The sequence below is a fragment of the Tenrec ecaudatus genome, chromosome 16, assembly GCF_050624435.1.
Source record: "Tenrec ecaudatus isolate mTenEca1 chromosome 16, mTenEca1.hap1, whole genome shotgun sequence".
NCBI lineage: Eukaryota > Metazoa > Chordata > Mammalia > Afrosoricida > Tenrecidae > Tenrec > Tenrec ecaudatus.
Genome location: NC_134545.1, coordinates 112,272,570 through 112,286,991, shown reverse-complemented (window position 1 = coordinate 112,286,991; position 14,422 = coordinate 112,272,570). Strand labels below are relative to the sequence as shown.

General features: G+C 58.4%; 1 protein-coding gene across 1 annotated transcript in view; it reads right to left on the bottom strand.

Annotated features, from left to right (window-relative positions):
- Window positions 1-14,422, bottom strand: part of INPP5A (inositol polyphosphate-5-phosphatase A) — a 122,013-nt gene that overhangs the window by 21,296 nt on the left and 86,295 nt on the right. The window contains exons 6-8 of the mRNA XM_075533881.1: window positions 12,479-12,582; window positions 6,630-6,682; window positions 5,901-6,020 (exon numbers count right to left, since the gene is read on the bottom strand). Coding sequence (XP_075389996.1) covers window positions 5,901-6,020; window positions 6,630-6,682; window positions 12,479-12,582 — 277 coding nt within the window. The remainder of the gene's footprint in view (window positions 1-5,900; window positions 6,021-6,629; window positions 6,683-12,478; window positions 12,583-14,422) is intronic.

Here is a 14,422-nt window from a genome sequence, read left to right as displayed (position 1 = left end):
GAAAACATCTGTTTTCCCTTATAACCAGAATCACTTTCCCTGTGTGTTAATTTGGGCAAATAGAGGCGCACTTTGAAAGTTACTGACGACACAGGTGACTGGTACCTTCACCTTCTTAGACTGTCTCTCACAACGGGGCCAGAGCCTGGGGGCAGCACAATGGAGTCCTGAGAAGGCCCCCAGCAGGCGCCCTACCCCACGGGCCTCCTAACCCCAGGGGAAGCTCAACGTGTAGAAGGGATCCAGGAGGGCCAGCCGGGGCCACCACAACTGCTCACAGCCTCTGGAGGGGCTGCCACAGTCTGTGAATGGCTTTGCTTCTGTAAGAAAGTTCTAGAAGACCTTGGGGGGGCTCTGGGAAGGGGAAGCTGGTCAGGACCCTCTCTTGAGACCTGGGCTAGGCAGGTCCCACAGAGACTAGGTGGGACCTAAGGAAGCCGGCAGGGCACACAGTCTCCTGGGGTAAAACCAACATGGGGCGCTCCTAGGGAGGGGGCCCTGGGAGAACATGCAGAAGGGCGGGGCTGCCACCTCGGACAGTCAGCGCCAAGGAAGCCATTGACAGACTGCTCCTGACACTGGCCAGTCTCAGGTGGTACCGGCTGACCATGCCCACCATGGAGCAGCGGCAGCCGTCTGAAGGCAGGCACCCAGAAGGCTCCCAGTGTCTCCTGAACCGGTGTGGGCATGAAGCCTGAGCTCAAGGAATTTTCCTCGTCTCTCAAGAACAGGATGGAGAGAAGCCCCCACTCTGCTGGGACCCCCCTAGGCCCCAGGGGCTGCACAGCAGGAGGTGGGGGTTGGTTACAGAAAGCGAGCTTGGAGATTCAGAGAACGGAGTGCGATTGGCCTCTGTACCAGTGAGCAACAGAAGGGACAGTCTGGTTCAACAACAGAGGTAATTCACAGCAAATTCCTCATCTTGTAGTGCTCCCCACGCCTGGCTTCACAAAGGAAAAGGCAGCCCTGTGTGAGGCTGCCTTTGGGACCCTGGTGTCACCTTGTGCCACCCACTACCCACAGAGAAGCCCACCAGCATGGTTCATGCCCACAGCAGCCTTACAGGAGGGGTTGTGAAGCTGGCAGCACTGCCATTGAAAACCTGACGTGATCACCCATGCCTGCCTGGCTCCCTATACCAGCTGGCTGATCGACAGCAGCAGCGTGAGGTGTGGAGGCCACTCAGAGCCGAGACGGAGGGCTGTCAGATCGGAGTGCATGCACCTGCATTCTAATTCCAGCAACGTGCACTGGGACCGAAAAGCAGAGAGGGCTGCTCCCAAATGCACAGCCTTGTCAGCGGCTGCGGTGATGGGAAGTCAGCTCACAGCACATCCTGCCTTGTTCACACAGAATGACATAAGCTGCAAAGACAGTGTTCCGGGCCGATGGTGGAGTGCCTGCTTGCAGCCACGCATGGTGCTGCCGGTGCCTGTGGCCCAGTGAGCCTTCATCTGGCGCGCAGGCATGTCAGTCTCATCATCCAGCAGCGGTGACAGGCAGCACAGGCCTGGTCCCCAAAGTCTGAGGGACAACGGTTGTACTGACATTGTCCAGAGACAACCACAATTCCAGCTTCCCGTCTGTCCTGAACCAGTGGGCGTGATGCTCAAGGCTGAGTTCCATGAGCTGAGGCCTGAGCCATGGTGGCATCAGGGCCAGCTGAGTGCCCGTGGTACCCTTGCACAGTCTGGCTGCACACAAGGTTCTATCCAGGACCCAACAAGAAAGAGCCTCAACGACCAGTCCATGCCGCTGCCCACAGTCATAGGACAGTCCCCCTCAGTGTCAGGGGCACCAGGCTGCCAGCAAACTGGCCCCTGTCCTCCAACTCCAAGGTGGGGGTGGGATTTCCCATCCCTGAGATGCAGCTGTGTCCACAAGCCTGCGCTGTGTAAGCCCCAGGCTGAGGCAGCAAGCAGTCCGATTGCTGCCCTGGGGAGATCCTTGTGGAGATGCTTGGGCCCTGACGTGGATGCCAGGAAAAGCCCCTCTGGGAAGCGAGCCTGAGCCTATTGTCGTGGTAACTCAGGTGCTAATTACAAATCCTGACCTCTCAGCCTTCACTGCCCCCATGGCCCCAGTTCATTTGTCTGAAAGGACCCTCCTACCTAGAGCCCCCCCCTTGTGCAGAGATGAGGGGGAAGGTATCCTGTGTCCCCACTCCAGGGGCCCATGCAGGAAGGGCTGAGGAGGTGGAGGGTGCCCTGTGTGAGGGTGTCCTGCGCGCTAAGTGCCACATGGGGCTTTCCTCACTACTAAGGTGCTCTTGTCCTCCCTCCTCCTTTCGAAGGCAGAGTTGTCCCTGTGTCCCTGATGTGTCTCCTGAGGAGCCTCCAGGTGTCCCCTATAGTGTCATCCCCGAAAGAGCCCTGAGCAGCCCCAAGGAGCCTGGAGACAGCATCCCTTAAGATGTACCCTGAAGAGCCCCTCCTGTTGTGTGCCCTGCAATGTGCCCTGGGTGTCCCGAGGAGCTCAGAGGAGTCACCACGGCATCCACTGTGGTGACAGTTGCCATGGTCTAGTGCTTTGCTCCTCAGGAGCTGTCTTTGAAACATAGCCTTGTAGCGTGAAGCAGAGATCTGCGTGGCCCCAGATGGCAGAGAAACAGGCCCCCTTCCTTGGCTGCTCGTCCCTCCCACGTCCGGCGGAGACATAAGAGCTGAGCGCCTGCTGCACGCAGGACTAGGTACAAACGTTTAGTCTGCAGCCAGGAGGGGCGGGTCTGCTCTGAGACCCAACAGGAGTTGCATGTGCTCATACCAAGGGCCTGCAGGGGCTGGCTGGGCAGGGCTTTCCCAGGTGGCTCCTGCCCAGGTCAGGGCTTCACACCCACTTTTGCACGTGGCTGTGTGGCTTCAACCGCTGGCACAGAGCTCCGGCAGTGGCGGCTGTCCCTGTGGCTCCAGGCAGGAGGAGTCCAGAGGACGAGCATTCCGGGCCGGGGCTGCCCAGTGACCTGGATCGTTAGCGCGGAGCTCGCTTTGCCTAGAAACGTGGGCCTTTGAGCAGCTGACAGTTGATGGATGACCTTCCGTGGTGACAAAGCAGGCTGTGTGTCGCCTGCGTATCCCGGCGCTGCTCCTGGGAAACTAATTGCCCGGAATTGTGCGAGGCGACGTTATTTCTCTGGCGATCACTGCTCTTGAATGCCCAGAATGAGCGTGAGACAACTCTTTTGACCGGACATAAAAGTTAAATGTCCCAATGTTGATCAAATTAACTTCGGCATCGTGACAATGGACTCGGTTAGTGAGCGAATAATGGGGGACAAAGGAGGGCTTTCGGCCAGATTCAGAGTTGTAACGAAAGGTGTTTGGTGAGGCCCATTTTAAAGAAGGAGGGGGAGTCCATTTCCAGGCCCCTGAATGGCTGGCCACTCAGAAAGTGTCCGGAGCAGCAGGAGACGATGCCTGTCTGATCAACCCCCACCCTCCTATCCCTCCCACCAGCTCAGCCTCCAGGACAGGTGAGACCATCTCACCTGCCCCACTGCCCAGCTCCAGAGTCTCAGGGAGAGTCATTGTGTGTGTGTGGGGGGGAACATGGTGCCCCACCACACCTCTGAGCCTGCATACTAACTGAGCTGTCTGTCTTAGCCTTTATAAACAAAGGACAAAACGAAACAAGTCAAATGCTCTGGATGTGTAAGACTGTGGTTTTGAATGTAGAGGCAGCACCGCCACATTTCTTAGCTGGAGGTGGGGGACAGCGGGGCACCCTAGCAGGAACATGGGTGCAGCCACATGCTGGCTCCCAGGGTGGTGGGCATGAGGGCGCCCAAGGGCGCACTGGGGGTGCCTGCTATAGTGTGGTGTCTGAAGGCTCCAGGGGGTCTGTGCTCTGAGTGACAATGGGTGCTGGGCTCCACAGTGTGCCCTGTGGGCAGGGGGTCTTGTGGTATAACTGGCATGAGTGGCCATGGGTGCTGGGCTCTATGGGTGACATCTATGGGCAATGGAGAGTCTGTGGTGTGAGTGACCATGGGCACCAGGGGCCCGTGAACACACTGTCTTGCTCCTCTGGGCTCTGCCCCAACCTGGTACTGCAGGCGTGACACGCTTCTGAAGTGTTTAGACTCAGGATAAAGGGACGTTGCCCCTCTGGGTTTCCTACTTAACCCTTTATTCGGGAATTCTTGGCCGCTCACAGCTCAGAGTGCTGCCAGGCAGCGGTGGGCTGGATCAGGTCTCAGGGAGCCCTGTAGCAGTGAGTGCCGGCCACAGCTCTGCAAGCCCGCAGACAATGCTCCTGGCGGTTCCCAAAGCCTGAATGGGGCTCTGTTGGTGGCAGCCCTCCGTCAAAGGGCAGCTCGGCTTTGTCCCCCACCAGCAGGGCAGAATGGAGTCTGCTGGTGGCCGCCAAAGGTTAGCAGCCGATGAAAGGGCATCCCACCATTCACCGCTCCCACAGAATGAGCCTTTGTGGTGGCCTCACTGCTCGGTGGAGGCCGGAGCCTCGGCTGGTTGCGCTCACCCAGAGCTGCCCATGGGAACCAAACCCTCCACCAGCCCCACCCCAACCCCTCCCTGACACGCTGTCCTGCCCAGCTCCCAAAGCTGTGCGCACTCCACTCGAGCCTCCAGCCCTGTGGGAGGTCCCGGGCCCTCGGCCTGGCAGGCTTTGCACAGCAGGGCCCCTCCCGGGCGCTCTGCCCATAGCACCCACACAAGGGCCCCAGGGAAAGAGGACAGATGGGTAGCACATGGATGAGCTAGCCACACATGGTCACTGGTGGGTATCTCAGGACCAAAACCTGTGTACACATACCTACATGTGCGTGCATGCTCACACACACACACACACAACACATGCGGGATATATACCATGGAAACTGCATGCACACACTTGCATAAAACAACTGTGTGGACACATGGGCACATACATGTACACACAGTACATACACAGATACAAATGGAACACAGGCACATCCAGGCATGTGCATTCATATATATGCACACAGATGCATGCATAGTACATGCATCCTCATAAGCATAGGCACACATCACATATGTGCACACAACAGACAATATGTACACATGTTTACACGTGTACCTATATACAACAGCACACAGGCACACAGGCACACGCAAGCACACACACCACATACATATGAATGCACAGACACACACCACTTAAGTGCATGTATATGATGAGACACACACCCATACAGCACACACCCACGTGTACATGAGTACAACACACATGCAGAAACCACACAATGTGCACACAACACACTTGTGTACATACAGTGGTACACACATGCACATAGGTATATACGTGCACACACATTGCTCGCACATGTATATGCATACACATTGCACACACACACACACAGCAACCTCCCCAAACATGCACACAATAGCACACAACACATTTGTGCACAGAGTACATAGATGCTCATATGCACAGGCACACAGCACACGTGTATTCATGTACCCAGGCACAAACAGACACAGCACACCAATGCCAACATGTACATGCACAGTCAATGCAGAGAACACATGTATAGAACTCTTCCCGATCCCCTGGGGACAAGGACACACCTTCTGAGGCCCTGGGAACAGGCTCACAGGACAGCGGGAAGGCAGCCGGGCCTGCTTTCAGAGGCCGGCCACACCCCATGCCCCCATGGCAACTTGTCCCCTAGTCTCTGGAAGCTCGGGTGCTGGGAACAGGCACACAGGCGCCTGCAGGTGGTGTCCCTTTGCAGCCTCTGGCAGTGGACTGTGCGCGAAAGCCCTCCTCTCCCCCACCAGCTCCGTTCTCCCTGTGATGGCACAGGGTGCATTTTCTTATCACTTCACAGGTATCTTTCCAAAGTGGCCCAAGGCAAGGTCCGGTCTCTGCCAGAGACGCCTGTTGAACACAGTGGCTGGGGCCTGCGGTGCACTCCCTACCTGTCTAGCACGTAGCCGAGAGCCTTGTGCCGGATCCCCGAGTACACGGATGGGCTCGTCTCCCAGGCCACAAGGTTGGACGCATCATGGAAGAGATGGATGTTCACGAGGTCGAAGGTGCTGTGCAGAGAGAAAGACGGTGAACGGGGTGGTGGCCGACTGACCCCACTGCTCTGTGGCAGGCCCCTTGGGAATGGGGGCATGGCCCCATCCCGCCCGGGTGGGCTACCTCCCTCTGTCAGATGCACTGGACTGGCAGCCCGGGGATGGGGGTGGGTGGGTGCTGACGCCTACCCCGGTGCAGCCCCCTCACCCCCGGCAGCAAGTCCTGTTCACAGCTTTCGGCTGCTCTCACCTAGAAGGGGCCCTCAGAAGACGACGGGGCCCTGACTGTAAGCCCCTCGCCTGCCAGCAGCATTGGGTGTCCACAGGGCACCCACCTCACCCCACAGGGCACGGAGGGGCAGCACTAGGCCAGGGAGCCAGAGCCAACCTCCTGCTACCAACCAGCAGCTTCTTACAGCTGACTGAGCCTGGCCTGGCATCTTTGCTGGATGGAAACCTTCCACCCCCAATCTTAGACTCAAGACCTGATTCAACCACACAACCCGAGCCTCACAGGACACACATGGCCCATTCCAGGTCCCAAGCCGTGAGCCAGGTGAATGGTGTCTTTGTGGAGAGCCACCATCTGCCCTGAGGTCAAAGCATCCAGCTCCCTGCACATACCAGTCGGCAAGGCACCACCTCGTCCGGATAAAGCCCTTCCGGGACCATTTGCACTGAAAGGTAAAGGTATACAGGTGAGCGGTCGAGGCGGGACCACAGCCCAGGGGACACATGCCTATTTCTCAGCACTCAGGGCACTGCTAGAAACGCTGATCTGTGTCCAGCATGAGAACACAGTGAGGATGACTCTCCGTTACTGTGTGAAAGTGGCCACAACCGTGCCCTGTGTTCTAAAGCCAAGCAGAGGCACAGATGTCAACCAGGTTGCAGCTGGGCTCCGAGGGGGCCCACACGCAGAGCTGCAGAACCTCTGGGCATGGTGAGGGAGGTTGGGGAGAGCACACCCCCCCCCCCCGGTGACACAAAGGGGTCTTCAAAACACCTGTCAGTGAGGCTCTTCTGAGGGGCCAGACCGCAGACCTTCAGGCCAGCATTCAGGCGCTGAGCGGTCTGGGCCACCCTGGGACTTTAGACATGGCCACAGAAAAGGCCCACAGAGCATCAGAGACACATGCCAAGCCTGCTGCCGAGCGGGGAGATGAAGGGCCCACAGAATGGCAGAGGGAACCAGCAGGAAACTCCCCAAACCCGCAGAGACCCTCTCTCCCCACAGGTCTGGCGCTCAGCAAAGCCATGCACCATTAACGACACCCAGGACATCGCCACCAGATCTGTCCATGCTGCGGTGAGGAGGCCGCCGTGTTGCCTGGAGAGAAAGACAACGATGGCGAAGAGCCGTACAGGCCCAGCCGAGGCAGTGGACCAGCGTACAGAGAAAACAGACACCCATCCCCTCAGGCGAGGTGTCAAGACCCTGAGTAAATCCCTTCATGAAGTGAAGACAGAGCATGTTGCCGGCGTGACCATAAAGCCAAGCACTGAAACAGGACCCCCCGCCACGCTGCGCTCAGCACGGTCAACAGGGCAGCCACGGCACCAGGCGGGGGGCGGGGCTGTGCAGAAACTCAAAAATCCCATGCCCTGAGAAGCCCCTGAAGGAAGGAACTGCAGGAGCAGCTGCCTGTACTTGGGCGGGCCGCAGATAGATGTTCCCAAGGTTAGGGGGGTGCTGAGTAACTTTCTCCTAAAAAGATAAGTCTGGGTTCCTGGGGACCCACACTGCACAGTCATCGGAAGGTCCCGCTTCAGTGGCACCCTGGGAACACTGTCAGCAAGAGTCACTCCTGGGACTCAGGGGAGTTTCTGGACGTAGGCACACAGCGGAGGGTGTCCCCGGCCCCTGCCTGCCATGGAGGGAGCTCTCGGCAGGCTCGGGTCCCAGCGCTGGGCCTGTATCCTCAATGTTCACGAACCCCTCCCACTAGGCCCAGCGCCCTCCTGCTGCTGGTCCCCGGACTCACTCTGAGCACCCAGCAGGTCACAGACATGACTGCAGGTGAGGGGACGCCCATCCCAGGATGACCAATGCCTTGCCTTGCCTCGCCTGGGGAGGGGCTCCACCCACCCGGCCCGGTGAAGCCCCTCCGAGGCCTGTTAATGGGATGCCTTTACCTCAGATGGATTGCGAATACAGGCAGTTTCATCCACTAAAAGAAGGCATCAATCAGGCCGAGAAGAGAGCGGCCGTGGAAGGTTATCACTACACAGCCCCGTGAAAGGCCCGCCTCGGAGCATTAGCGGAATGGATCCATCTTTCATAAGAGCTCACCGCGGCGCTGTGATCTATGGTAACAACCAATTTCTCACCACAGGCAAGGGGAAAAAAATGACCCGGCCTGATCGACTACACAAATCTGCTTTCTAAAAACGGCCTCCCATTATCTGGAGTGCCGCTCCCCGAGGCCCCATCGGGTGTGCGCTGAGCCAAGTGTGCCCACAAATCAGCAGAGGGAGCTTTGTTAGTTTTATATGCAGCGCGCTGTAATTATTCGGAATTGCATTATGCTGCCGTCATTGTAATTACATTTAGATTATCCATAAGTGATAGTAATAAAAGAAAGAGAAATCAGTCTTGAACCAATTCCCTCCACGAAAATGTCCAGCGAAGCGGAGGTTCCACGGAAAGGCATGGAAGGCGGGCGGTGAGCGGCAGGAGCCAGGCGAGGGCCCTTTCCCCAGCACCCCCAGGCCACAGTCACACGGCAGTACTGCTCTGGGGGCCTCCACAGGCACACAGCCGTCTCACCTGCATGCAAGGACACGTGTGTGGTTTGGACGTTTAATGCCGGCACGCTAGTGTCATGTGAGACCTGGCTTCCTTTGCCTTCCCAGGCTGAAGGACACAGGACACGCCGCCGGTGGGCTGGTTTCATGCAGTGTGTCCACGCAGGCACAGAAAAGGTGTGGGAGGAAAGTGCCACCTCCCACAGCTCAGGTATGCTGGAGGAAACCACCACCCAGCAGGGCTCAAAGGCTCCTTGGGGGCCCTGGTCTCACCCTGTGCCCACCAGAGGCCATACTCAGCTGAAAGCCCCCAGGGCCCAGCTAAGTCAACTGGGGACTGAAGGAAGGAGGCTGCAGACTGGGCACAGGAGGGTAGGGTAAGGAGTTGGGGCCTGGGGAATGCAGGGAGAGGAGACAGAAGGTGGGGGTGGGGTGGGGGATGGACTCCAGGTCCCAAAAGGCACTCAGGTCAAGGGCAGGCACAGGCAGGGAGGGACAGACACGTTCTCTGTCCTACCCACTCCAGTCTAGCCTGGCTGTCATCACTGGTCTCGGGAATCTCAAGGCAGCCTGTGGCTGACCAACAGGGCTCTAAGGATTCTGCCCAGTCTCTCCATGTTCCTGCCAGTCCCCAAGGCTCTTGATGTGCTCTGGCGTACCTACCCCTGAGCCCCTCCTCACTGAAACCCCTTCCTCCCTAAGTCCCTTCCTCGCTCAGCCATTCTTCAGTGAGGACCCCCCTCACCCAGCTCTCTCTTGCCTTGGCCAGCACTCATGGGCTCCCAGCCCTACCCCAGCAGACCGCACAAGCCACACGGCTGGACACTGAGTTGAGGAGGGAAGTGCCCACGAGGGGAACCCCAGGAGAGTAGCTCCCTGGGCCACACAGCCCAGGGCCTGGACAGCCCAGGCTGGGTGTGAGGGGAGGCCAGGCAGAGCCGGGGACAGCACCAGGGGCCCCGAGGCCAGCTGAGGAGAAAGCTGCAGGACAGCAGAGTGTGACCCCAAGTAAATGTCCCCCTATGACTCGAGCCTCGGGGAGACCCAGGTGCTCACGCTGCCCCTCCCGCCTGGCACCGTCTCTGAGAGGCCGACTCTGGTTCCTGGGTGAGAGACAGCGGCTCTCATGGCCTCCACCAGGGTCGGCCACAGGGAAGACCTGCCTGGGTCAGGGTCAGGGTCAGGACAGAAACTGATCTCCCCAGAGACGGCACCACAGCTCTGATGCCAAGTCCGAGCCGACGTGATGGCAGGACTCGGACAGAGGGCAGTGCAGACAGGCGAAGCCCGCCTCAGCCAGAGAGGACGGCCTGAGTGGTGACGACGCAGACCGCATCAGACCACAGGTCATGGACGGTACCGTGGGCACTTCCTCAGGGCACACCAATGGCCTGGGTGACGCAGCTGTGGGCATCACGTCAGGACACAGGCAGCCTTGGTGATGGCACTGGGTGGTCCCGGGGGCTCTGCCTCACCCCCTCCCTTCACTGGGCTCAGGGCAGAGGAGCGAGCAGGCCCAGGCCCAGGTGTAGGGCCCAACGGCAGAGTCTGGCCCAAATGGGGATGGAGACCCACTGCTGACACCTGTCCTTGGCTCGGGGGACAATCAATGAGGAGGCCGCACGCCGAGGTGGCAGGAGCGCCATCCTTCACAGAGCTGCCACGGCCCCTTCACAGGAGCTCGGCCATAAAGCAAGTTAATAAAGCTGTGGCCTTGCTGGAGATCAGCTCCGTGCCCGGGCCTCGTGGTGAGTCCGGGAAGATCGGTGGGGCCATCTTTCTTGTGGTGGAGCAGGCAGAAGCCAGAGCGGCTCTCCTCTATCACGGCACCGCTGAGACGTGCCCTAAGTGCGAGCACCACCTGCAGAGGCAGAGCGGCACTGCCTCACCGTCACCACCCAAACATGCTTTCACCAAGAGGGTCAGCCTAAGGTCCTCGCCGACACAGAGGAGGGAGGGGACCCCATAGAGCTTGTTACGATGTCCCCGAAAAGTGGCGGAGTCCAAGCTGGGCACAGCAAGAACACCTTGTGAAGAAACACCACACCACCCACCACCCTCACCAATCGTGCATGCTCACACACACAGACACAGGTACACACCCACCACACCCACCCATCACCCTCACCAATCATGTGCACACTCACACACACAGAGGCACACATTCACACACACAGGTACACATCCACCACACACACACAGATGTTCCTACAAAGACACCACACATACACTACACACACTCCACACACATTCATACATATCTGTCATACACACAGACACACCAACCCCCATAAATTTACATGGAGACATGCATCACACACATGTTCACATACACACCTCACACACAAGACACATACACCCATACCACATGCATACACACACACACACATACACATAGGGACATACATCCACCACACATCACAGTCACATCCACACATACCAGACCAGCTCACCACACAGAGATGCATTTCAAACACACACACACACACACACACACACACACACACACACCAAGTGCACAGACACCACACCCATCCACCCACATGCACACACACCAGCCCACCACACATAAATTCAGACACATTTCAAACACAGACCACATGCAGACACCCACACCCACACCCACCACATGCACATCACACACACATTCAGAGACACCCGCCTACTATACACACATTCTCGTAGACACACACGCACACAGTACACAGACACACTCACAAACACTCTCACTTTACACACACCACACACACACACACACACACACACACAGAGACACACTATCCCCACCACATGCATCATTGAGGTAGGTAGTTTATTGTGCCAACCTGGCCAATGAACACATGTGGGATTAATTGAAGGGCAGAGATAAATGGCTCAGCGAGCCTCGCCTTTCTTGTCTCTTGCTCTTTGATCATCAGACCAATGTGTGGCTGCTTTGCTTGTTCTGTGGCTCATTTTGCAAGCTACACTACCTGTGGGACACCTAACGCATGGACTGTGTCGCTGTAGTTTGAGGCTCCTTCAAGACCTGCTTCACCACGCTACTGGAGCGTACATCGCTTGAGCTGGGGACTGTGGGACCCTGTCATCTGGCTGACTGTTGGTGACATGCCTTGCTGTTTGCTGCCTGTGCCCGGATAGCCTGAATTGCTCTACAGAGGACTGACTACTCAAGACTTGAAGGACTGCCAGTGTCTCACAACTGTCTCACGGGAGTGAGTTGCACTGAGCCATTTGTACAGCTTTATAATTTAATTAACTGTTTATTTCTCCTGTTATATATCTACCTGCATAAATATATACAGATATATTTTGTTTCTCCAGAGAACCCTAACACAATCATTTACACGGACACATATACATACCACACACACCTGCCATGCACACTCATTCACACACAAAGAAACACAGCACACACACATTCAGACACACACACACGGCACGCAGACAAACCCCCTGCACACACACTCAAACTTCAGGACACCAGAGGAAACCCAGGGGCACTCTCAGTATCTCCCAACTGTGTGTGAGGAGATGTCCCCACATGGTCCATCAGGGACCTCAGTGTGGCCCTGTGGCGTCAGTGTGGCCCTGCCACCTCAGGTCACTCAGCACACTGGACAGAAGGAAGCTTGTGGGGAGCAAGCCCTTGCCCACCACAGGCACCCGGCCAGGCCTCGCTGAGAGCGTCCCCCCTCGGCCAGCCCCCGGCACTGCAGCAGCACCTCGGGAAAGTAGTCCTGGGGGAACTTCTCCTTCTCCAGCATGGGCGTGCTCTCTAGCGTGTCCGAGTAGATCTCCTTGCCGGTGACCTTTCTGTACTTCTTAGCTGTGGGGAGAGGGATGATGGTGACCAGCTCGGCCAGCACACCCTTTCTGCAGCCACCCCCACCTGCCCTGAGGCCACATCCTCACTGAGAGGGGGCTCCGTGCATCAGCACCCACCCTCAGCACACAGGAGGGTCAGCCAAGGGTCACGGGGCTCACCATACCCCCTCTTAGCTGGGATGTGTGGGTACCACCACCTGCGCCCAGCGTTGCCCGTTGCCTCCCACTGGCTGCCTTGCTCCTGCCCAGAGCCCGTGTCCATGGTGCTGGGGGTGGGAGGGCCGTGGGGTGGGGATGGGTATCATGGGAAGCGGCCTGCATGCCCCTGCTCCTGCCAGCCCATTGATGGGTGGCCACACTGTGGCTTGGCCACCAGCTCAGCGTTGTCCCGAGGAGGGCTGGGGCGCTTCCTGGAGCAAGGTCTGACCGCGCAAGGCCCGGCTGGGCTTGGAGGAGTGGCCACTGAGGCTTCTCTGGGCAGTACAGCAGGCGGCCCTGGCCCCAAGGGCAGGAGGGCGACTACCTGGTCGGACCCACGGCCGCAGTGCTGGCTCCAGGTGCATTGTCACTGGGCCGGGGCAGTGGCACATGGCGGCCTCCAGTCCGAGCTTGTGTCTGATGCGGTGGCGTGCATGTGCGGTGTGGGAGCAACTGCACACTGCCGAGACTCGGGAGGACACCAGAGACATGGTGCAGGGGTGTGTGTGTGCACGGGCACATATGGCTTCTCAGCAGAGACCCCCTGGTGTTCTGGGGCCAAGCAGTGGTGGGTTTGGAGGAGAAAGAGCAAGAGGTACCGCCCACGCCACCCCCTGCCAGATCTGTGACCTGGACTCACCCCAAAGGAGGAAGACAGTGTGAATATTTCACCAATAGCAGAGCACATGCACCAAGCTTGTCCCCCCTGGGACCCCTCCCTGGAGGGGGGCTGTCTGAGGCTGGTCCTGGGGCTGCCCTGCTCCGTCCTCCTCCAACATGAACCGAGCTTGTCCTCTCTGGTACAGCCCCCCCCCCCCCCCCCCGGCTATCTGAGGCTGGTCCTGGGGCTGCCCTGCTCCGTCCTCCTCCAACATGAACCGAGCTTGTCCTCTCTGGTACAGCCCCCCCCCCCCCGGCTATCTGAGGCTGGTCCTGGGGCTGCCCTGCTCCGTCCTCCTCCAACGTGGACCGAGCTTGTCCCCTCTGGGACAGCCACCCCCCCCTCCGGGGGGCTGGTCCTGGTGCTGCACTGTTCAGCCCTCCTCCAAGGGCTGTCAGGAGGCCTTGCTCACTTCGAGAGCGAGGGCCCCTGGGCTGGAGGTTTGTGCTCAACAGGATGAAGAGAGGTCTGAGTCAGAGGCCACTCAGGTGACCCTTTTGGGGCACAGATGGGCCTTCAATCAGGAGAAGCCCTCACTAGGCACATTGTTTGTCCCAGAGGGGAAGCGGCCTTCATGAAGGGTCATTTCCCTCCATGCCATGGACAAGGTGGGGCACCGTCTCTTTAATGAGGCAGACGGACAAAGTACAAGCTGGACACAAAGCAGGGGGAGGGGCTTCTGGAAAACCAGCAGGCGGATGACCCAACACTCACGACACCACATGCCGACACTTCACCTGGCAGCTCCCACACCAGCTCCTCCCACTCGTGCCTAGCACTGACCAGGGCGGCCCCGGGCTGGTGGCCCTTCGCCCACCATGAAGCCACTCTCACCGTGTACAAGCCCTGCCCTGAGGCTGTCCAAGTACCCGAGAGCACCAGCAGGCTCGTCTGCCCTTTCCACCGCTGAGCACTGTCTGAGCCCCGCTCTGAAGAAGGAGCCCAGTCTCATGCGCTTCCTTGCCATGCTCTACCTGCGAGA